The 26,190-nt window shown below is 37.2% G+C and overlaps 2 protein-coding genes across 8 annotated transcripts in view; one reads left to right on the top strand and one right to left on the bottom strand.

Annotated features, from left to right (window-relative positions):
- Nucleotides 1-1,152: 1,152 nt before the first annotated feature.
- Nucleotides 1,153-7,701, top strand: LOC139962972 (uncharacterized). Its single transcript, XM_071963397.1, has 6 exons — nt 1,153-1,252; nt 2,525-2,592; nt 3,129-5,319; nt 5,446-5,522; nt 5,997-6,225; nt 6,787-7,701. The coding sequence occupies exons 2-6, from the start codon at nt 2,528-2,530 to the stop codon at nt 7,420-7,422; spliced, it is 3,198 nt and encodes a 1,065-aa protein (XP_071819498.1). The 5' UTR covers nt 1,153-1,252; nt 2,525-2,527; the 3' UTR covers nt 7,423-7,701.
- A 2,773-nt stretch (nt 7,702-10,474) lies between these two features.
- The window catches only part of LOC139962978 (uncharacterized), a 39,341-nt gene continuing 23,625 nt past the window's right edge, over nt 10,475-26,190 (bottom strand). For 5 of the 7 annotated variants that reach the window (XM_071963417.1, XM_071963415.1, XM_071963414.1 and 2 more), the window contains exons 2-6: nt 25,315-25,461; nt 22,933-23,280; nt 19,426-19,557; nt 18,761-18,915; nt 10,475-13,150 (exon numbers count right to left, since the gene is read on the bottom strand). In XM_071963417.1, coding sequence (XP_071819518.1) covers nt 13,112-13,150; nt 18,761-18,915; nt 19,426-19,557; nt 22,933-23,280; nt 25,315-25,450 — 810 coding nt within the window. In that variant the 5' untranslated portion in view covers nt 25,451-25,461 and the 3' untranslated portion in view covers nt 10,475-13,111. The other 2 variants (XM_071963413.1, XM_071963416.1) reach the window with 2 other exon arrangements.

The following is a 26,190-nucleotide window of genomic DNA, read 5'->3' on the forward strand; positions in this document are numbered from 1 at the left end:
ATTGATCACCACCAATTTATAGTAAATTACGCATGTGTGTGAAGGAAAGGAAAACCATGAGTAACGTCATTCTACCATATTGTGTTTACCTAGACCACTTGCACACAGTGCAAGGCAGGTCTTTATAGGCTTTATGCACAGCAAATTTTATCAGAGAGCCAGCTCAATAATTTTCAAGAATTTAAGTAATCTGTCACTAGCTGAAAAAATCATTTAAAAAACTATATGAAAACCCGGACGCTTCAATATGGGTCTGTCACATTTCCTGGGAAAGAAAAACGTATATTAAACTCTTTCATTTCCACCAGTGGCGTAGGAAGGTACTTTTGAGTGGGGGGACTGAAGACTGATGGCCGACCTGGGGGAGGGGTCTAAGGGGAGGGGGTGTTCCCCTCCCCTTTGGAATTTTTTGCATTTCCAGGTGGCCTCAGATGCGATTTGGTGCAATATAGCACACTTCAACACCCACTCCATTTTGTAAACTTAATTTTGTATTTTCACCTAGCCTTAGATGCAATTTGGTGCATTTGCTCCAAATGAGGTTTTTTTTTCTCATTTGGAAATGAAAAAGGGGTTTTCTGACTTGCGAAGCGGGGGGGGGGGGGGGGCGGAATGATACTTCCGCCCCTCCACATTTTTCACTGATAGTACGATACTACACGATTCAACGTCGAAGTAACCATGGCGAGTTGAAAAATGGGATAAGAGTGGTCCAATCTATTTGTTGACCACGAAACCCAGCGTTTCGAGTGTCATGTCATGCCACTTTGGGGACGAAGCTTTGGTTGGTATCTATGACAACCATTTAGGAGATATTGATGTCAAGCAGTGCTTTGCTACGTTCATATTACAAGGCGTGCACGGTTGCTAGCAACATTTGCGAGTTTCCTACGCGGAATCGAAGCGCGCGTTCTAGGGTATTGCGCAGAGCTTTATATATATTTAGTCTATATATGGCTCTGGTATTGCGTCATGTAGTTGAACACTTTTCATACAGAAGTAGTTAACAGTAAGACGGTATGCGATCATACGCGCGCATTAAATTATGGTAATTTGGAGATTGCGTCGAGTTATCCATCGTGACGTCACATACAATGAAAAAGACACAATGAAGATCACGGTTACCTTACTGTATACCTACTACCAGTTCTATTTGCGTAGCAAAGCGAACACAGTGTATATTTGCGTACAAGCGATATATAATCCAGCGATTTCTCACCTTTCTCAAGAAGATTTCATTTCAGCACTTCTGGTAAGTATATTAACGAAAGGTAGGCTAGTCTTATTTCAAAACGACCATTTTATACAGCTATTAATAAGAACAGAAACCGCTGTTGTTAACACTAAAGGATTTGTCTGTTGATGCCTTCATCACCATTTCAATTTTCTCAAAGAACCACCAAAATACCATATTATATGTGACAAAATATCATTCAATACTTTTAATATATTTTTAATAAGCCTGTACATTAAAATGACGCTTACAAACAGCAGGCTCAGTCTCTATAGGCTAGGGACACGTTTCATATTGGAAGTGGAATTTACGAAATATACTTTATGGAAGGGTCAAGGGCGCCACTGCGTTTACTTCTGCCACTATAGAAAAATCAGAGTGAATCACCCCCCCCCCTCCTCTCCCACTGACAGACAGAATATTGCAAAACGTCTAGTGTTAAGTACATAAATATATCAATATAATTATGTGTAAATGGTACAACCTAAACAGTATAGACATTTCTCAACATCATTTCAAAAGTTGCAAAGTATGACACCATTTGGCATCCAAGCACACTCCGTTTTTCCACAATTTCTCAAAAGGAAGGGGAAACCATGCATCAGACCCCGCACCTGGACGAATTAACATCTGTCTCCCCCCCCCCCCCCACCCAGTACAAAAAGAAAATTGGTTGCACCCCTGCAACGGTATATTGTCAAAAACATTGTAACGTATATGACGATTATCTTAAGATGACTAGAAAGGTTATTGTGCTTTAGAAGATTGAATTTTATAACACATGCCGCGTTTATGGATAAACAAAGTCATTAGAAGTTTTATCTCTGTTCAAAAAAGGTGGCTTAGCAGAGAAATTTACCCAAACAAGAAAGTTCTGCTTCTACCCTTACCCAAGTTCCACTGTATTCCGTCAGTCAAAGGCTCTTCGACAATTAACCTGGTTTATTCATTTATACTTGTTAGTAGTTTAAGCTCCCAGTGGGCAAATGTATAACATTTTGCTAATGGCCTGTTAAATGTGTAGAAGATACAGCGCAATGTTTCTACTATATTATACCTGCACATTCAGTCGGAAGACACAATTTATGTAAAATCAGCTCGGTTATCCACTCTATCGGTAAGATGGTTAAACTAGATGAATTTCAAGGAGACGCATCCAAGTAGACCGGAAAAAAAAGTAATTATTGTTTCTATGCATTCAACTAAATTAACATGCAGTAAGATGTCATATTTTTGTTAAAGAATGAGTAAAAAATTTAATAATATTTTCATCGATGTTTCAATATTTAGTTGATGACAATGGCAGCCGGAAGTAAACTGATGAAACCATTTACCTCGGATGAACCACCTCGCCCTAGGTGAGCCTCTTGTGATCTTTGCTGACAAACTTTTCGTTACACATATTTATAATGCTTTGTATAACGCATTTGTGTATTATATAGTCGCTATATGATGAAGTGCTCTTTTTAAGTGATTAAATTACGTCATCATATCATATTTGTATGGTAATCGGCGATACAATTGGTTACTTGCAAATATAATATTTTCTTTTTTTTTCCACAATAAGAAGGATTGTCTATATATTTTTGTCTAGGCAGTAAAACCCCTCTCATCCCTTTCCCTGTACCAAGAACAAACATATACGTTTTCTATTTTTAATTAAATAGTCGAAAATGGTTGCTAAATTCAATCATACACACAATGGTAGATATTATTTGTCTATTGTTTCTTTTTGTGACACATCCAACAATTAACAATTATGCCGTTCGTTAAGGCATTCCGTTGCAAATTTCAGTAAGACTATTTTGTAATCTCGCTTGATGTAAAGTGCTTGTATATGTCATGCAAACAATTACTCTGTAGGTTTAAGTTAATGACTTCTTTCTCTCCATAGGCGTAAAGTTTGGAAGAGGGTAATCCTAAACCTTGCCTGTTGCTGCAAATCACGTGATGTTGATGATGATATGACCAGCTACGAATCTTTGACGTCATATTCAGCGAGACTACCATCGCTGCATTCCTCCTTCACGAGTCAGCTCCAGGGCGCCCTCAGTCATTCGACTGTTTCTTTGTGCGAGACCAAAACAAAAATCTCGTCAATCTCAAGCTTTCACCGAAAAGATGGAGACCATATGCCTAGATCTCCTGCAAACATCTGCTCGGAAGAAACAGAATTCCAACCATGTTTTCCAGCAATCCTTACTTCGGGAAAGTTTTCGAACTTCCACACCAGCAGAAGTCTCGACTACACTAAAAGGCACCAAAATAACACCAAGCAACAACGGCAGCAGACGATGAGTCTGCAGATATCAGCACCAATGGCTCTATCATCACTCGACATCTTGATGATGATGATTAACCAGCCAAGCTTCGACAGACCTTTCCTTAACGTCACCAAAGAAGCTTCAACACCTCCATGCACCAAACCCATGTGCGGGATTGTGGACACCGATCCTGCCGACATCACAGTGTCACAACCCATCAGTGACGTCACTCTTCACTACTTATCTCCAGGCGAGTGTCCATTCAATGTTGAACTCCTTCAACGTCATAGTTCAACAACCATGACATCATCGGTCGATACCATCCATCAATCAACCTTGATGATACCTCAGCGAGCTTTCGGTACATCCACCGATCGTATCTTCAACAGCATGATTTCCGTCCGTGTCGAGTCGGACGTCAAAGATTGTAACTACCCACTGGCTCGCACACAGTCATGTGGAGAGTTTCGATTCTCTTCCATCACCTTACCTGCAAACGCTGGTCACATGACTTCTTCAATCCATGATCCATGTCGGTTTGTTCATGGATGCCATGATACCATTCCTGAGGTTACATTTAACGTCACAGTTTCTGCTCAACATCAGGTTTCTGCAACTCCTATGTACAAAGTGATGACCCACCAACCACACTGTTACATGTCTCCTCGTTCACGCCATAGCTACTCAGTGCCCGTCTCCTTCCAACTAGCTACCTTCTCAGTGATCATCAACAGGAAGTGCTTCTCTCTCAGTGCCTTAATTGTGAGATCTTCATCACGTAGATTGAGACAGCCATCGGTCTCAGCTCTCTTCAAGCATTCCTCCAATGCCACGATGTCATATGAAGTCCAGAATACATCCACCAAAGCTACAGTATCAGACCATTGCGGGACACCAGTTACAGCATTTGCTGCATCATCTACTACTGAAGTAAGGTCACTGGTAAATGAAGGTCCCCGCGCAGCCGAACAGAAGTCGTCTATTGTTCCATGGTTGTCAACAACAGAGCCAATTGGAGGAACAAATGATTCGGGAGGCTTTCAAAGATGTGATTTCAATACCTTCCAACCAATCACCGGCACGGGACAAGTGAAACCAAGACATGGTTACGCTGCAAATCGAAACGTCAACGCCCAATCAGAGAACCAATCAAAATGTCTGAGATCGACCGAGACATTTGTGCAAACTGATAGTAACTTCACCTTGCTAGATGGCGTCGTGTGTGAATATGCGATAAACGCATACCCATTGGCCACAGATACCCAAGCACTTGACTCAAATAACAACTATCAACTCTTCGGCAACGCCACAGAAATTCATAATTCTCAGCCAACGAACCATGGTTATGCAGCAATCGGGGGAAACCAATATGCAACCTTTGATAATTCAAATCAGTATGGTTATACTAGTTATATGAATGGATGTGATGCAACAGCTAACTGGGGACCAAACAGTCAATGTAACCAAGGTTATCAATACCCATGGCCATATGAAAATCAGGGACTGGATTCTACTGGCCGACTTCTGCAAGCTCCATCGAACAGATGGGAGGTTGGTGCTGCAGTGGGCGGAGATTCAGACGGCATCTTCGGAGGCTACTTCCCATCCCAAGAAAACCATGGACCTAATTGGAACAACGACTTCCATGATGATCGCCTTGCTGTTGTTCAATCATCACAAACTGTTGGCTGGGACGTACCAAGCTTTGACCAATACTTTCATCATGCTGAGAAAACCGTTATTAACCAATCGACTTCACCGAAAGACTCGGCAGAATCGAAAGTTAAACCATGTTCGTCCAAATCAGATGATCACATTTCCGTGAGTAGACATATAATTTGTAGTTGATGAGAAGAGATTAATGAACTGGTGTGTTAAAGGGATACACTTTATATACGTTGATAAAATGGTAGTTTTTTATCAGTCGTTTTCGTTTCGTCTATACAGAAAACAAAAAATCATCTTAGTGACAATGCAGTCAAGCAAACGAAGAACACTTCATCAGGAATAAAGACCTCCGACAAGTAAGACAAACTCTTGCAAACGATTTCTTTATCAAAATGAGTGTTTTATACGAACGGTTTAAAGCAGATTGATTAGCATTTCTGTCTCATGTCCAGTTTATGAAACGTTGTATGTTCAGAAATCTTATGAAAACATTTCTTGGTGTTTTCCTCTTAAAGTCTGTCCATCATAACTCAAGAACACCTTTTCTATCAAGATAATCGAAAGGAGACAGCCACGATATACTGAAACAAAATAACTGGATATCTTAAAATTTTGATATGGTTCCAACAAGTTCAATTAAGCATTCAAGCATGTCTTGGAATAGTTCGGAATATTTTTTTTCATAGTGTTTATAATTTTGGGACAATCTGTGTTTCAAATTTTACATGTTGATAACAATTACCATTCATTGATGATCTTTTTTGTGTTTTACTTAAAATTTACTTTGCGGCAAAGTAAATCTCTTTGTCTCTTTGAATGTTCCTCTCCAGATTACTGTCACACATCAAAGGTAACCAGACTCCGTCTGCTAAACTTCGTCTACCTTGTAAAACCATTGAATGGTCTGACCTCGTCGACGTCTTGGACAAGTTTAAGAAACCAAAGACTCTTGGTGGGGGTGTTTATGCTAGAGTGAGGCTGATGAAAATAATATCAACGGATCAGATGTGTGCCGTCAAATTACCAAGAGAAGAACTAGAAGAAGAAGATGTATCTCAGGTAGGTTTAATAACAGTTGACAGATGTATTAACAAGTAACGAGTAATACTTGCTTTCATTCTAACGAACAACATAAATGCCAGCAAACGTTATTCCATTTCATTACTTGATAAAGTTTGCCCTGACACGTCTGTCATTCACTAGTCCTTCACTCTTTTTAAGCAAATGCATGAGCTAGACGAGAGATAAATACGAAGAAGTAGAGCATAGAGTTACCATATTCATCCACTAAATTTGGCACTCATTTCATTCTTCAAATCAACTTTTCGTTACAACTGGCAATGTTACGTTTTTATCTGTTCCAGGAGTGAGTTAACTATGTAACACCCCCCCCCCCCTTCCTTACGCTACTGTTGCTTTCAAGGATGAAATATCTCTCAACATTCGGCTAATGGTATGTTGTGGAAATTGACGTATGGGACTTAGTATGGGAATAACGCATGTTGCTAATTTAATGTTAAAATGTTATTGATAGAATGCCAACTTAAAACAAGCTAGCTTTGGCTTGTTTCCCCCGGCGTGTCGAATTTTAGCATTTTGTGTTTTTGATTTCGTTCATAGGTTCTTGAAACTGAGATAAATAGTTTAGCTGCCCTCAATGGTCTTGACTGCGTCCCTCAGCTATACGGAGTATCCAAGACCGAAGCAGGGGTACCCTTTCTCGTCCAAGAATTTATTGGCGATCCATCAAAACTCAGATGTACCACATTAGAAAATGCCATCGGTGCCAAGGTATTGGATATAACTAAAACACTGCGTATTGCGTTACGCATAATTCGAGCTGTTAAGGAGATCTATAATAGACGGGTGCTACACTGTGACCTCAAAGTGGACAATGTTATGCTGATGCCTGGATTCGTTAGAGATGACGACCCCAAAATAACGTTAATCGACTTTGGAAGGGCGGTCAGTCTAAATCAGCCACCGGTCTTTGAACATTTAGGTACTTTGGAACAACAAGACGTCCTAGAACATTGTGGACAAATGGCTCCAGAGGTTGTGAAAGGAGAGTCGCCATATGGTCTTTGCTCGGAAGTTTACTCCCTGGGATTAATATTCAAAGAAATGGGTTGTCGATTTGATGGATTCTTGACACAACTCGGGAGAGAATGTATGAAGAGAAAGCCCAGTTTAAGGCCGGACTTGGATGAATTAGTCCACAGAATAGAGAACTATATCAAAGACAATCAACTTTAATTTTTATATTTAATTAATTAATGATATCAAACAGGTTCAGGGCCCGGCCCTGAAACTAAAGTTAAAGAAATAAAAAAATATATATTTATATGAAACACAATACAAACCATGAAATGAAATATGGAACTTGCCAGTTCAATGCATGCCATTAGAGAGGAGAAATGAAAGTTGCAATATATATAATATTTTAACGAAAAATTAAATATTTAAAACGCTTCAGAGAAATAAAGAATATAATTAACTTAACCTTGCACATATAGTGTTATTTTTTGGGGTCAGAGTCGAGACATGTTGGTTCAAGTAGTGTAAAAATGGAGGGGAAAAACCTGTATAGGTCCTTTGGTTCAAATTGATTATATTTCATTTTAAATTTATTTCTTCAGCAGTGGCAAAGCGTGTTTGTAATTTCACTCCTCAAGTTTATTGAATTCATTGAAAACTATTTTTTTCCCCCTAATCGATAATAAAGTAACCATGAGCGTAATTGATCCACGAAAAAAAAATCTAGGGTTAATGGAATTGAAGTGACACTACACCATGTGAAGAGCACCATGTCAGTATGGAGGTATTATGGTAATACTACCATGTGATGTTATGTGACAATACCACGCCACTTTAAGAGTTACGTATATCTGCCCGTGCAAATGATTAACCATTGTCGGAAACAAAATGTGTAATTATTGACCTACTGAAGTTACTTTTTTTGCATATTTGCTATTAACATCATCTCTTTTTTTTCTGCTAAGCTGTTTAAAGATCTTAAGGTAATCTGCTGATGGTGTACAAAACAGGAGAATTAAAGGTGATTGAAAAATGGTGAAATGTGCGAGGCGATGCCGCGTCGAGACCAGACATATATTTCTGGTAGTTAGCGCTTTACGCTACTAAAGGTTCTCCACTTCTAGTTTCAAATCTAAACGGTGATGATATGGAATTTTGAGAGTGCCGTGATATTCCAAACTTTCAATGGTATCATAGTCCCTGGTAGGACGTACTATAGTCCAAATGTTCAATCTATGCGACATAACGGAGACGGACGAAGCTTAGTGTGTAAGCCAATGGAGCAGTAATTCTAATTTCTCCAGGCTAAGTTTTAAATTCCCCCGACTGAACCAATTTCTCCCTGTCTGACGATGGGAGAGGAGGGGCTCTATAACACCCCCTATACCCTTCTTCTTGGGCACGCCACTGCTTACACAAAGGGATTACACTGATTATCTGCAACGGATGTTGCGACTGTTTTGACCAGTCGTGATCAAATGCCACTGTATGGCGTTCTAGACGAACCTTAAGTGAACAAGCCGAATGCACACAAACACACACAGACACACACAATAATAATAATAGAAGGAATCGGTTTAAATTTTATTTAAGATGAAACATATATTTGAGAAACAAATAATATGTCCGCTCTTACATATTTCACTTGCATAATTTAATATTTAATATAATATATATATAAATCGTTACCTTTACAATAAATGGAACAACATATACAATTGGTTATACTGATACATAAAATAACCACATATACCATTTAAGACTGCTTACAAAATATCTTCATATCCCAGATATGTGATGAACTCTGAAGATATAGACGTAGAGGCCATAAATCATTTTTAATTGTTACCGTTGCTGCTTCGGTTCCTATTATTATTGTTATCTTGTTTTCTTCCGAACTCTTCTGTTCATGTTCTTTCTTTCTGTCTGATTTGGTAAAACTATTTATATTTACCTTTCATCCCAGTTATTGGGACTCCAACCAACACCTGCGGAGGAAGAGGGTGAATGTTATTTCCCCTTTTTATGATACCCTCTTTTGCTAATGGAACAAAAAGTTTTCATATCACCGGCAGAAGAAAACAAACTTTGCGAATGCATTAATCCACGGATTATTTGGATAATAAATACGATTGTAAATGCCGCCCTCTATTTGATTCGAGTTTCAAGACCACGTCCTGCAGCTGTCTGTGTTCTGTATAAAGAAAGCGCGATAAGAATAAACTGGACGATTATGGCACGTCAAGTTATGTACATTCGCTATACTTTTTTCTTTATGCATATACAAAAAATACCAAACCAACGAACAGACATACATATAAACAAACCAATGTGTGTTTTTTCTCCATGGTTCCCTCCCTCAAAATACATTCTTCTTCATTCAGTTGTTTCAAATTATAACTTAGTTGTGAACGTTGTCTGAACAAAACAGACATGTTCCACCCTGTCCATGTGTGACTATTTATTTTAAGGTATGGAGATGGTGGTGGTGGTGTGGGGGGGGGGGGGGGTGGAGGGTTATTGTCAAATGTATCAAGCCCCATCTTTATGCAGAATCACTGGTTCATATACTCACTGGGAAAAGCTGAATTGACGGTTTAGGCACATCCACAGTCCTACACTATGCCTACGATAAATAACCTGAAAATATCAATAATCAATAATGAATTTACAGTATATTCAATATACAGCTGTATTACTCGTCATATCCTTTACAGATATGTATCCTATACAGATATATAAATATATATAAATAAATATTTATTAATAAATATATATATATATATATATATATATATATATATATATATATGTATATATATAAATATGTTGAGACTAGTTGAGACTATATAGTGGAACACTAGTAGTTGCTACTCAGAGTTTCACGCGTTGAGCGATCTTCAGACATGTCTGAAGATCGCTCAACGCGTGAAACTCTGAGTAACAACTATTAGTGTTCCACTATATAGTCTCAACATAATTCGCTCTGTCCACCGGACATAGAGCACTGTGCGCAAGATAGACGCCAACCAACCAACTTTAGATATATAAATAAATATATATATATTAACATATATATAAATATATGTATATGTATATATATATATATATATATATATGTATATATATATATATATATATATATGTATATATATATATATATATATATATATATATATATGTATATGTATATATATATATATATATATATATATATATATATATATATATATAAATATATATATATAAATATATATATATATATATATATATATAATATCATTTTAGTGAGTAACGCGAGTATCTGCCAAAGGCTGTTAGTAATTTCACGATTGAGTGATGGATGAGTAGTGATTTATCTCTTGCTTGTAGAGCCTCCGGATAAATCAATATATAGAGTCGCCTTATCATGGTCGCTAATCATTGCATATTGTACTAAAGTGCGTTTACCTTCAGGTTGAGTTTTATCACTTTAGTTACATTATCTTATTTCAGTTTTCCTACAACAGTCGGGACGCTAAGAGCTAATTATGCCATCGGGCCCGCCGCTTTCTTCAGAATATTAAAGAGAAAAGGACTACAGCAGTCTGTATCCCATAATATCTTCACTGTCCCCTCTAAGTTAACCCGGGCCCTGAGGATGTATACTCCATAATTACTCCCACGGCACCCCCCCCCCCCCCTCGACTCGCCAAAGCAGTGTTCTCTGTACATAGTAAATAACATCCAGTTCGATTATAAGGCTTATCTATACTCAAAGTTTTGTAGAACAGCTGCGAGTAAAATTATTTTTGGCTGTTAATGTCAAATAAGTTAAACTTTGGTAGACTTAGGCTCAACTCACCTCCCATTCTTCCAGTGGCGGAGCGTTCATACAGTCAGAGGCGGATGCCCCCCCCCCCCCCTGACGGACTCAAATTGACTGCTAACGCCCTTTTCAGCTTTTTACATATTCGCGAGTAGTAACTTTTTTATTGCGCTCTCATCTACCTATTGATATTTGTCACATTTTGTTGGCGATGACACCTATTTATTCTTCGTTTATCTGCAAATTAGCAAGGCCTTGAAAGGGTAATTTCCGGCGATCTAGGGAGTATCTTTACTCAAAAAATTTCTGTACGCCCCGCGTCACCAATTGGTGGCGCTCAGCTTAGATAGTGTCGAAAGCGCCCATACAGACCATTCTCGACCCCCCTGACCAATACCCCTAGCTCCGCCACTGCATTCTTCCTACTGAATTATCAAGCTAGCCAAGTGTTGATGTTTCTTTTGAGAAGTAAAATCGCCATTTCTAATAGTATTGAATATTTCCTCTTAAATTAATGCAGATAATTATTTATTATAGTATACTTTGGCGTGCTGCCGTATATGACCACAGATGCGACACATAACTGACACAATCAGTTGCTTTGATAATCACTAATAATCATAACGCATTCACTTCAACCAAATGGGCCTCAAAGCAGGCTTTTTGTTTTTTAAATATTCAATTTTTGTCGTATGTTCTGATAATCCTTTCCAGCCGGTATTAAACGTGAGTTATAAAGTGTTGAGCAATACTGTCTAACCCAAATTTGTCAAGCCAAATCAAATGATTGATTATTAACTAAATTATAATGTTCGTTGGGCGAGAGTAAGATTGGAGGTAGTGTCAATGTATTTAGTTATGTTGTAAACAACAATTAGGTATGGGTATGGCTAAAATGAATCACAAAAATATCGACTATATATAACCTATACATATTAAGCTGTTTTAAGTTTGTAACAGATGGCTCTACAACTCAGTGAGAGCTTTATTTATTTGCATATTAAATTTGCCAAAAACATATCTTATATGACGTCACAGAACGTACCAGTTGCACTACGAATCTTGTACATGAATGAATGAAATATTTTTGCTATAAATTATTTTTCAACTAAACGAAAGTAAGAGTAAATTTCACTTGGATATGTTTATTTCAACTTTGAAAGTTAATTGTAAGCTCATGGGTGTCTCTACCCGTCGCATTCCACGCCCTGCGCACAGATCTGTAAAATAAAATATTGTATACCTGAGTCGTAAATTCCAGGTATTCACATTATAAAATTAATGTGTAGCTGCATCAGAATATGTGCAAAGTACGCATCGCTGTTTGGCACATGTACAGCGCGCTATCCACATGTTTTTAAACATGATATCAATACTGGAAGGTTACACAAAAGCCGACGGTTGACCGTCTTACATGGTAGTCTTAATAACAGTATACATAATCTATGGTACTTATGAAACACATTTGAGCTAGGATAAAGATAGATGTCAGTGATATTCAATCCCTCGCAACCCCCTGTCGTACCCCCCCCCCTCCCCCACATCACAGGATTGTCTTTCACCATGTTCCTTAACAAAATCTGAAACGGAAGCTTTACTTATCTCCGACTATATAGTGTAGCATTAGCCATCAAAACTTCCTCAACGTTTACCGTACTACTCGTATAAACTTATTCATCATACACTGGCTGTGATTCATATAATTTCTCTCATTCAATTATGACGCTTATTTCCGATTTTTAATCAATTTCTGAATTCTCCATTTTGTTTTTAATCATACCCATTCCCAGTTACAAATTACCATTAAATCATATATTTCCCTCCGTCTCTGTTCGCGCTCTTGTCTGTACTTAGTATCGATCGGGAAGTTGTCAAATACAGAGACTGCTGTCGTCTGCTGTCCTGATTTATGGAACGCCAATCATGCATAACGTCGTATAGCCAGGCAATCAAAAATGGTTGCTCGAAGTCGGGAAAAAAGTGTGTATCGAATTGCCATCGTTTCCTCGATAACGTCTGAGTTTCCCTTTCCCTCCTTTTTTCTTTCGAAAAATTATGGCACGTCTGGGACACCGTTGCCGTGGTGACAGTCATGTGAATCTATCCGTTTTCGTTCAGTTCTCTTTCCACCGCTTCATACTGTGATGAACAAAAAGATGATAAAAAATTAGATATATTTAAAACATATTGTAGATTTTAAGAAGAAAAACGTACTAAGGAACTACGATTGAATTCTCACTAACGAAGGAAAGTAGCTGCTGACCTTAGTTCAATTGAATGGTGTAAATTTAATTCCTGGTTCGGTTGGAAACGGTTCACACTTTTTCGAGAGATTAAAAACGAGTGATTGCAGGACGATAAAGGGATATGAATTGCATGTTGAAAATTTGCATATTGATAATGATTTCAATCAAGGTGGGTATGGTGTTGATGATGACAAAATGACAACGAGGAGAATGATAAGAACCAAGACGACGGTGATGACGACATCGTTGACTAAGAATGGGATGATGATGGTGATGATAATGACGACAACGATTAAGTTGATGATGGTCATAACGATGATGGTGGCGATAATGAAATTGCTGACGACGAAGACGATGACTACGATCTATAGACGAGGGCGATGATGACGATATCTGTGATGATAACTATATTACGGTGACGATAACGCAGGCGATGATTATAGCGATGGCGACGAAGACGAATACAGTGACGATGAGTATAACTATGACGATGGTGATGATGGTGCTCGATGATAACAACTATCACACATGAACCATGGCGAGGCTGATAATGATGACGACGGAGACGATTACGGTGACGATATCTAAGACGATGACGACGACGGTGATGATTAAGATTATACGATGGTGACGACGATACTACTGAGAACGACGAAGACCATCACGATGATGATGATGATGATGATGATGATGATGATGATGATGATGATGATGATGATGATGATGATGACGATGACGATGACGATGACGATGACGATGACGATGACGATGACGATGACGATGACGATGACGATGACGATGACGATGACGATGACGATGACGATGACGATGACGATGACGATGACGATGACGACGACGATGGTGATGTTGATGATGATGAAGATGAAGATGAAGATGAAGAAGAAGCAAATTATGGTGGCAACAGAAATGACTTTGATGATCGTTATGGCGATGATGGTGGTAATGAGGACAACAGATTACAGTGACGATGACTACGATGAAGATGGCGAGGTTAAACGAAGACTATGACGGTAACGATGGCGATGATGGAAGTGATTTAGGAGGACGATGATGACGATGCATGACGCCGGTGTTTCCCATAGTCTGTTACTGTTCCCTCCCTCAGTATCTTTAATAACGCCGCTGGAAATGTGATTAATCCCATTGAGTTGAGAGTATATGTCCTAATGACACCCTAAATACATGTTACAGTCTGAATAAAATGGACCAATTCCTGTGATTTACTTACTTTTCATTTATTTTTATTTACAGAAGTCATATCAATAATACGTCAGTAAGATGTCTCTCATGTAAAAAGTACGCATTGCTAACAGAAAAGCACTTAAGAAAAACTTAGATGAAATATTACGTTGATTTGAGTAAGTTTTTATGCTATTTATTCCAATAATCTCATAACAATGTATAGTCCAATGTAGCTTAACTATAAACCAAAGGTCATTTCCAATAATTAAGTTAAGTTCTTCTTTTTCATGAGATGTCATTAGCTTAACTGTAAGTCAAGGGTCAGTTTCAAATAATTTGAAGTTAAATTGTCAAGTTGCTTTTTTGTATGTTGATTCAAAGTGATATTAAATTATAACTTTATTATAATTTTGGGAATCGAATCCAATTTAATAACCACTCACTAATTAACCTTCAATTGGGGGAAAAACAAAAAGACGATCTTGGAAGTAGATCTTCATTTGACCACGTAAGTTTATTTTTGAAAAGAAGAAAAAAATGTTAACAAACTGCTTATCTACTGAAAAAAAAGGCCAGTGTTTCGTAAATTTCAAAAAGTAAGGCCTCACGTTTTGATCTCACAACTGCAAGCATCGGAACGTCACATCCTCTTATGTTGTATAATCTTTTTATTGGTAATAGTCCATGGTTTGTAAAATGGATGGACACACTAAAAAATTTGCTTAACGATTCACAGGATTGTAGAAAAGTAATCGGATTATTATCTTTAACCCTCTCACATAAAAAACACGTGCTTTGCTTAACACACTAGCCATGATTGATGTGTCGATGCCTTTTTGAGTGGTATCTTGTAAATATTGATCAAGGTTACAAAAGCTCAAACAATCGTTATTGTTCTGTTTGATAAATAGCGATTTCTGTTACAGTGAATAACTTCCCGAATCATCTTAAAATTCCTTTTTTTTTTTCTTCTTCTTTTTTCCTTCTTTTTTTCTCTCATGACATAGACATACAGACAAATATAAGATTTACTTAAATAATATAACACGAAAAAACTATTTTAACCCCTTCGGCAAAGTACAAATTACTGTGATACTCTTATCAATAATAATAATGTCCAAAAAAAAATATTTCAAATCCTAATAGATTTGACTACGGCTGCCAATATCTCTCCCAAATATTTACTTTCATATTCTGCTTAAAAATACAATAGTTAAGTTTAAAATAATATTTTAAATAATCTATTAAGGAATTAGAATTAGAATTCTTTTGTTTTCCCATTTGGGAGCTATCATGGAACTAACGTTTCTTCACATTACAAGATAGACGACTTGGTCAAGTCTAAATATGACATCATCGAGCCACTTGTGCTTCGTTATTGTTGGTGCCCCCCCCCACCCTCCCCCTTTATTTATGACAAAGTTTATCTGCTATAATGCAGGTTGGTCTTACAAAATCTTGAATCTAAAATATGGATCCTCTGAACACGAAATAATGCTGGACATTGGTTTCAATGTCAATACGATATATTTTCACTTTTCGAGAAAATATGAGAATAGAAAAGCAAACATCTTAATCGTCCTCATTTCCTCTTTTTTTTAAAATAAAGTAAAGGGGCTCTTACGAAAGATTACGTCAATGATAGACAACACCCCTGCACCCGACCGCACCCAGTACACCAAAAAGAAAACATAAAAAGAACACCGTTTGCCCCTCCTCAAGGAAATCATTATCTCCATAACGTGACCTCTTGTGTAATGACCTCGGTCATTCTACTTGGATGACCCCCTGCGTATGGATCGAACAGGCAGGGTAACCCTGTTTTGTATTCTTCTTGTTTTTTCCCCTTCTTTTTTGTGTTGTTGTTTATTATAGCATACATAATTACGCAATAGAATTGTTATAGCTTTGCAAGTGAATACATGACACGAATAATATTCATTTGAAGACATAAATAAACGTGATACAATAATCCGGCCCTAAATATGATAAAAACTTCCAAAACGTTTGAGTCAAACAAAACATCTTTATTTAGATTTATTTAGATTATTTAGATTTACAATGAAGGTTATTTTAGATTTCCTTTGTTATGAGGTATAGACCCACACTGATCGGAATGCAGACTTCACAGTTGAGTTAACAGATAACGGAGACAATCTCTTTCCCTGTATATGTCCATCTATTCTCTATCCATTATCAGTTATTGATCTAAAAGTCATGGGGCTCTTATAGCCCTTTTGTACTTATATCGAATTTTGCTATTGTCCTATAGGATCTTGAAAACGATTTAAGAAGGAATCTCCCACCTCACTGCCTCCTTCCAATTACCAGTGAAAGTTAGTTTAAACCCTTCGGTAATCGTTAAACCAGAGTTCAGGGCTTAAAAGCAAAATTGACGGCATTGAAAAGAACGTCTCAAAACGTATTTTAAAAAGAAAGTGACTTAACAATATAATACGCGGTTAGATATAAGATCATCTATTACTACGCAGTGTAAAAGTGGGGTCCCATGGTGTTTGCCTTAAGGCGGTTTATCCTCGGGTTTGCTATAGGCCATTTGAATATATAGGCTAAGAACTCTAAAATGATCGCATCAATCGAGGATTGATTCACGACTATAGTGTACAAATAATAACAAGAAAGATTTAAGAAGGACTTCAAACCACCGAATCTTTTATCATGACATGTACTGTGATGTTTAACAACGCAAAGACGCTTGAGATGTATAGAGTACGGTGGACAAGATCTAACAATGAATAGAAGAGACGATGACGCATCCTCGATATATGTTTTGCTATTGCTATGCAGTGACGTGTATCAGCTAGGTATAGCAGCCCTTACAACTTGCTGTGTGTACTCGGACCTTACATGTTTCACACACCTGACGATGATCCCACATGCAGTCACAGCTGTATCGATGCAAAGGGACTGGGGGTTGAGAGGCCGGGATCAGCCGTTTGGTTGTTTGGTTGTTCGTGTCCAGGTTCTTTTTTGTGTGACTTTTCTTTAAAAAAGTACCTTTTGTGTTCACGATAGATCACGTCTTTGACATAACGTAACATGTACACATTATCTTTAGAGTGGGCACACGTATTTTACAGTGAAATTTATTCAACATTATCTACCGCGAAATATCAATTAAACTATGGACATAGAAACATTTGAACGGATTGATAGACACAAAGTTGCTTATACAGGTCATCACTATGGTCCACAAATTTTATCCTGCTATAAAGTGTTAGAAGTTTTGAAAGTATTTCCCGAGAAACTTTTCACTATCCTCATTTATTTACAGACATTTGGTGGTGGGGTGGGTTGGGTGGGTGTGTGGGGGTGGGAATGTTTATCGAAACAAATAAATTAATTTCTCAATGAGGACAAATGATCTGAGGCTAGCAGTAAAATGCATCATCAACTTGATTTGATTTAATTTGATATTTTATTATATTTTATTTGGATTTGATTTGATATTTGCGAGCTATAGTAATGAACTGTAAATAAATGATCTAATTTCCTCGTCTACGTCTAGTAACTGATTCTAAATTATTTATTCCTCACAGTGATAATTCACTCTGTAAGATTGTTCAAGACAGATGACTCATTCGAAATGTACGCTTTAATCTTACGAATTAAAGGATGCGGAGGAGCGGGGGGGGGGGGGCAGTTGTGAGTTTTATTGAATCGCTATAAGATACTCATCAAAATCATCCAGTCATAGTAACTATATAGTAGGAGTTGCTATTCCATCATATAACATAAAAAACAAACCATAATAAATTCCCTTCTAAAAAGTTAGCCGGTGTGAATAATTTTTAAAAAGAAACTAATCGGATCCCAACTGAGAATCTCCCCACCCCCCCCCCCCTTCACAAAAAGACGTAACAAAAATCCCTATTTATACTTTCTTTCTTAAGAAAAGAGACTTGGTATAAAGCTTGGATACGAAAAGCAAACAACTTGATCCCCTCTCAACACTTTCCACCTTATACAGCGAGACTACATGTCACCGTCTGATCAAGACGGTTCATTCCTTGCTGTATCTTCTAGAAAAGGCGGAGCGGTTTGATTTGCGAGTTAATTATATATTACTCCATAAGAGGTACGTCTTAATTAGGATTTGACCTCCTGAGAAAATGAAATGAATTCAATACCTTGAAGAGAGATAATTGCCGCGGATATATTTTTAGGACAAATAATGCTTAAAGTTAACAGGGCATTCATACCACTATTCTATAAAATAAAATAATATAAAATATAAATATAAAATATATAAAAAAGATCACGTTTATCTTTGGCTTACCTCTTCTCTAGCAGGTGGTGTATTTTGATTGGTTCGTTTTCTCCAAACGACGATAACAATGATCACGATGAGTACAATTGCCACGCCCACCGGAATGAATATTTGCCATGATAATGAAGTAGTGGTGTCCACGTCATCTGTCATACTGTGGATATCTGAAATAAATGATAAATGTGTAGCGTTATTATACATCATATTTTTGTGGCTAGGATTAATACGATCAACAGTTGACAACACACATCGAGATGGGTGTTAAATTTCAGAACGAAAAATTTCATACCCTCATTGCACCCCCCCCCCCACTATTTTTGTTAACATTTTATTGATGGTTTTGTTTATAAACTTCCTTAACTAAGAAACATACCAACCCGTCCATCAATCCATCCGCCCGTGCTTTTATTTATGTATCCATGTATCCATCCATCATCCATGCAGAGGTCACGGAGCTTTCAGGGAGGTTAGGGAGGGGGGGGGGGTAACAAGGGACACATGCCCACATATTTGTGGGAAACAAACGCTAGCGAATTACCAGTTTCATATATTAAATATGCTCCTTTTTGAGAAAGACAAGTATATCCTTCTTCCATCTTGCTAATTGAAAATTTGAAAGATTGGACCCTCTTCCACTGCCTCTGACTATATTGGTTGAGATGGAGAAACAATACCTGCATTGTTCTGACCGACTGGCGGTTGCTGTATTCGCGTCGTAACTCTCCTTGATGACGTCATTCTTGTAGTAGAAATAATAAAATGATCCAACGTCTGTGTAGTAGATGAAGGGTTACACTCGGGATGAGCTATAAAATGGACAAATAATCATAAAAATATTACAATACCGATATATATATATATATACATGAAATGAATATATATATATATATATATATATATATATATGAAATGAATATATATATATATATGAAATGAATATATATATATATATATATATATATATATATATATTTATATATATATATATATATATATATATATAAATATATATATATATATATATATATATATATATATATACATATATATATATATATATATATATATACATATATATATATATATATATATATATATATATATATATATATATATATATATATATATATATATATATATATATATATATATATATATATATATACTATATCAACCAAAACGGGTTGAAATCTTTGGTCCTTTTCAGTTTCTGTTGAGACTTTAAAAGTGGATTCTCGTTTCTTTCTAAAATCTCATTTCTCTTAGATCTTTGTCCTTCCAATTTGTCAAATACTAATGCTTTAGTTCACCAACGATTACAACAAGTATGTTTAATTACTACTTGAGACAATAGGCGACTATTGAGACTTGCTCAATCGTCAGTAATTCTTTAAGTGCTGAAAGTCAGAGGTAGGGTGGCTTGTGTCAAAATTCTGCATGCATTCGATTTTAGCCCAAATAGTCCCTTCGTCAAATTAGGTCATGGGCGTCGTTTGTTGGGAAAGGGGCATTGTGAATTACTACTTGAGACAATAGGCGATTATTGAGACTTGCTCAATCGTCAGGAATTCTATAAGTGCTGAAAGTCAGGGAGTGCTGAAAGTCAGGGTTAGAGTGGCTTGTGTCAAATTCTGTCTGCAACCGATTTAGCCCAAATAGGCCGTTCGCCAGATTAGGTCATGGGCGTCGTTTGTTGAGGGGGGGGGGGCGTTTTGGGGCTGGGACGTTGGACAAGGCCCCACTTTTCTAGAAGGGGACACTAGTGCACTTCGTCCCCACCTCCACCTAACCCTTGTTGTAGTTTGTAGCCCTTAATGGATGGCTAAAAATGAACTTTTCTAATTCTTTTAATTCGCGTAAATGTTTCATCAATAATCTGCCTTCCCGAACAAATGATAGCCTAGGCGTAAAGAGCGTCCATAAACTGGTCTAAAAGGTTTCTCAATACGCATTAACAACACCTTGAGGTCTTTCTGAAGAGGCGCAAAGCAATTGCCGGCGAGTTGCACGTCACCAAACTATGCTTATAGACGTACCTCAAAAGATCATATTCACTTAGACGTCATGTCAGTTACAAAAGTCCCCACCACCACCCCCACCCCACCCCAGTGAGAATCAATCTCTATGCTCGTGGATTGGACAGAATTTTTCAGATACAATATCAGTTTCTCTTCCATGAATGTTTAATTTGCCCATCTGTTTAGACAAACAGGGCCTAGCCGCTTGAGTTTGGATGCCACAGAAAGGTCCAATGGAACCCATTAGTCAATCCGGTTGATAAATATGCAGGGGATTCGTTTTACCAGGGAGTTGTTATGGAGCATAACAACTCACTGGTTATACTACGAAAGAGGAAGTTCCATATATGATATTGATCTAAAGGACCGATAACATTGATTACTGGGTAAAAGAGAACGTATAATTAGTACCAAAAGGTATGTAGTCCTGAGGGCTGGTTCAACCATTGTAAGGCACACAATAACGGTACAGCGCCATTGATATATACTAACATATCCCATACTGCAGCTAAATCACTTGGTTTGTCTGTTTGTAAGTATAGTAACTAATCCAGATTAATGTCTGTGCTTCTTGATGTGAAAACAACAACGAAAAAGTGCTTCCATTCTATAATTTGTAAAAGATGGTTGTGTAATTTGAGAAGAAATGGACATTTGTAATAGTAATAGGTGTTGCCAATTGTACGGACAATATTTCCGATGTTAAGAGTATAATCTTTCTATACAAATTGAAATCATGTATGTAACAAACATTTATGACGTAAATATGACGTCACATGTAAGTAACGATATTGCTTATTGCTACTCATCCAAGATTCGTTGGATGCATATATTTTTAAATCATAAGCAATGTCACAGCCATCCTTACAGAAAGTATCCGTATTCAAATGACTCGACTAAAGAATACATCATTCATCTTTCCACTACAAACATTATCCCCAGTAAAGAAACTGTTTACCTTGGAATTACACTATACGCTTAATTTAACAAAACAATAACATATTAACATCATATCTTAGGAGTGTTAGCTCAGTGGTTAACGCCAGTGCTTCCAATCATAAGGTCCCCAGTTCGAGTCACTTCCAGATTAATGTATGTCGTCCAGTTACAGAGTTGTTGACAATTGACAATTCATAATCATGAACGTTAAATATGAATGTAAGAGACTGACTTCGGTCAGCTTGCGGCTTTGATAAGCCAATGAGGCTTCTTCGCGAGTTCCTGCTTGCAGGAGGATCTAATATACATACATTACAGGGGAAGCCTGGAGGATCTTAAAAGTCACTTAAAAGTCTAAGTAATCTTAAATGTCTCCCTCCACACAATCTTTTACAAATTTGTAACTCTAAAATTAAACCTATTTTCACTTACTTCTCAAAACTAAATATTATTAATAATAAGCCCTTAGATTCTGCCAAAATATCCCCAGTTATATTGCCACTAAAAAGGTACACGAAGCTACAAACACAATAACTCTGACAAACACAATCACTCTGTTTGATCAATTAATTGCTGAAAACCATAAATATCTAAAAAATCACCCTTCTCCTCGACCTCCTAATTCAATATCGCCTCCTCAAGTACCTGGTTAATAAAACATATGCTAAAAACAATTTAAAATCCTCCTTAGATATTCTAAAAAATTTAAACTGGGGGCCGCTTCGGATTTGACAGAGGAAGGGAGGCCCCTTGTTTAGGAACCCGGTGGCTAGAGGGCTTGTGAAAGAGGAACAGTTGTGTGTGGAAGAACAGTTCTCTTCCGGGGAACAGCCCAGCCACCGGGAATATTTTTTTTCCCATATCTAATGGTCTCTTCCCGGGAGGATGGGTTTGCCAGATCTGGAGCAGCCCCCCCCTCCCCCCCAAAAAAAATCTCAGTAAAATAGCATTCTTTCTGAATATTTTCCTTGTCTGCCTACCATTATTACAACATAAAAAAAATGATTAGTCTGTTCTTTGTTTTTTTTTTTTTTACTCACCTACAGGAACCGTGATCAGACATGATCAGTCATGACACATTATGATCATCGGCCACCCCTATTGACTATACCCCCCCCCCCCACACACACACACTCCCAATCCTATACCCCTCTAAGCCGTGTCCCTGAACGCCATATTAACCAATCTGCATATGCGGTTCTCGCTTTAAATATTAATACTCACCTATACTTGGGTCAAATATCTCGAAATATATTCTCTTCAGAACGTTGTCATAATTTGCCGTGACAGATATAGTTGCCTCTCCTGGTCTCGAATACGATAAACCGAGAAAAACCAAGGTACACTGGAGGTTATTTCCCTGTGTGTTTTCCCATTGACATATTGAATCGATATATTGGTTACTCTCAATGGTATTTAAACTGCCGGTAACCGAACGTCTATGACGATCTATCACGGTATCCGGTTCTTCTAGTAAAGTACAGGACACATTAAAAGTCGTATTCAATGGTAGGCACACTCTCGCTTCCTGGTCCGTGGCTATCCTGCCATTGTCGTTAATCAAAATACAACCTTTAGAAAAGGAACATAAGAAGAAATTAAAGGAGTCATAAATGTTGGTTGTTTTACTCTTTTCTCTTTACTTATTTATAAATATTTGGTCAAGCTTTACGAGAAGGGAGGGGGCAGGGTGGGAGTGGACCCAGAGGCCCAGGAAAATACGTGAAAAGATGTATTATCAGTTTCATAATATAGAGCTTCTATAAGGAAATATGAAGACCTATAAAAAAAGGGGGCCCAGTGACATAATTGACATCGGGGCTGGACCCGGCTCTCAATGGCACTGTATTTGGTCACGTGACAATATAGTGAGAGGAATTATAAGCGTGTGCTTAGTGCTGTAAAATCATCATGTGGGTACGACTCCTGCACATGGAACGCGAGGGACCCAAAAGTGACCATCCCGCATCTGACACAAAAGGACCTTTTCATCGGCTATGGCTCGCGATATAGTCCAGTTCTGACATAATATTTATTAGGGTTCCCACATCTATGTACGGTGGCCTTTAGGGGGTCATGGCTTGATATATTGATTTTCAGTGCTAATTTGTTATGATCCACGTATAACCCACAGGTTAGATCAACTGCCACAATTAAATTCGTAGAAATGTCTTGACGGATATGAATTTATTGAAAGGTTACCATGGAAACGCAACTAAACAGCTACGTAAAACAATGTCGTCAGTTATTGTTCCAAAATATGCTAGGAAGTCTAATAATGGTCACTCATAATCAATCTTCAACTGGCATTTTCATCACGACCACCGAAACATTTTTCCCTTAATTAAATGAATAATGTGATTCTCTCATTGAAAGGTTTTCAATGCCTGGCAAACAGGAACAGAACAGTCAGGAAAGTACATTGGAAATAATTAGCAATGTTAGCATTAAATTTACTGGTGCCAATAGCGCAGTTTTTGGTTTAAAGTTTTTTTTTAGTTCGTCGCGACTCCAAGCTGAGAAACAAGACATATCGGCGCAAAGATTGTCGGAAGCCTCTGATTGTGTTAGATACTACAGTCATTAGAAGGACGATGAGGCCAATGATTATATTTAAAAGGATTTAATATAGACAACTAATAAATCCTGCATGGTTTCGTTAGTCACCTAAAATATCGCATTCCCTCTGACAACAGATTTCATTAATTTCAGTAGAGCTTTATAATTTGAAGTCAATTTATGAATTGGAGCGTGAACAAGGAAGCTTATACTTGAAGGTCGGATTTTTTTTTGCAAATGTTAAGAGATATACACGGTATAATTTTGCATGATTGTAGGAAAAAAATCTTTTACCAATGCGACGTCTGCAAATAAATTTTTCGATAACAAACAAGTTTAAATTTCAAATTTTATATCTATAATAGAGATGATATTTCATACGTTAAACCCACTGTTTGTCTAAATAATAGGACTACATAGTACAAAAATGTCTAATATAATACAACATAATCTTGCTGTAGAAATAAGATAGTGTGAATAAGATTAGGCTTACTTTATTGAATATTAAAGTAATACATTATATTCACTTTTAATATATTTTCTTGCTTTATTCATATTACTTTAATTGGTAACTAATTAAAGTAAACAATATACGAACGGAATTCAATCGAATATAAAACTTGCATTATTAGTTGTAGAAAAATATCTTTGGGGAAACACAACCAAGTAGTCTTAGAGCATCTGGTTTCGTTTTGAAACCCATATTTTAAGTACCTCCAATACTTTTGTCCAAAATCGCCAAAAAAAATGGTCCCTTTTATAAAAACGAAATTACCATGCCCATTTATTTTTTAATGAGAATGTGCCAATTTTGTTGTAAATAATAAAAAAGACGAAGCACTGGAATTTGTGGTACAGATTGCTCAGAGGTTCAAGTTGTGATTTTGCGGTTTGCGTCTTCAATATTAAAGTCACCCTTTCGATCTTTGTGCGCCCCCACCACCCCCCCCTCGTCCCCCACCCCGTCTCCCACCCCTACAGATTGAACCATCTTTCGTTGCCTCTGTGGCTAGCATAATAACAACGAAACAAATATAAAAAACTTACTGATGTCCACAGGCATTTCCTCATCAACATCTCTTTCAGCAACATGCCTGTGAATTGGTCCTGACTCTGTCCTCTTCGTAAAAATTAAGAATCCAGTGATAATTGAAATTACTACTTGACGTAATGATGACGTCATAGTGTAAACATCTACAAGAATAAAGAAGACAAAACATTCATTTCCATGTATAAACTAAAAAATAAAAATCAGAAGAAGAAAAAAATACTCGGAAATAAATCGGAATTTTCCCATCCGCGTCATTCGAAAATCACTGACAGGTTAGCGTTTAATGTTACTTCAAGAAAATTGCGTAGAATAATAACCATGTATGAATGCACTTTCAATATCAAACTGGATTCTCACCGAATGGAATTCTATCATATTTTCTATAAACTTGAAGAAAACATATGTAGCCGATAGCTATTCTTGTCTCTAGTTCCGAACACAAATATTATTTTGTTTTCTCTTTAACAATCCCCTCGGCTCTGCTATAACTCCTCACCTGCATGCATAAACTCCTAAAACATGTGCAACGGTAAAACAAAAATCGATGGAAGTGTTCACTGAACCGACTTCTTTCTTTTCTGTTCCTGTCCTTCTTTACAATATGGTCCAGCGGGTTCCGATCAATTTACCCTACCGTGACCTCTACAACACATTGTATACATATAAAGATCGCTTCTCTACCTCTCTCAACTCCTGTCGATTTCTGTGTCGGGTTGATATACTTGGAATTACTTATGATCAACATGTTATATTTACCCATAACTACATACCCTTAAAGGTCATCATTATTGGCCAAAAATGTAAACTACTAAAAATTGCTACAAGTTTACAAAAATAGCCAACTCTCCTGGAGGTTCTTATCCCAGATATAG

Source organism: Apostichopus japonicus, chromosome 21 (assembly GCF_037975245.1).
Source record: "Apostichopus japonicus isolate 1M-3 chromosome 21, ASM3797524v1, whole genome shotgun sequence".
Classification (NCBI taxonomy): domain Eukaryota; kingdom Metazoa; phylum Echinodermata; class Holothuroidea; order Aspidochirotida; family Stichopodidae; genus Apostichopus; species Apostichopus japonicus.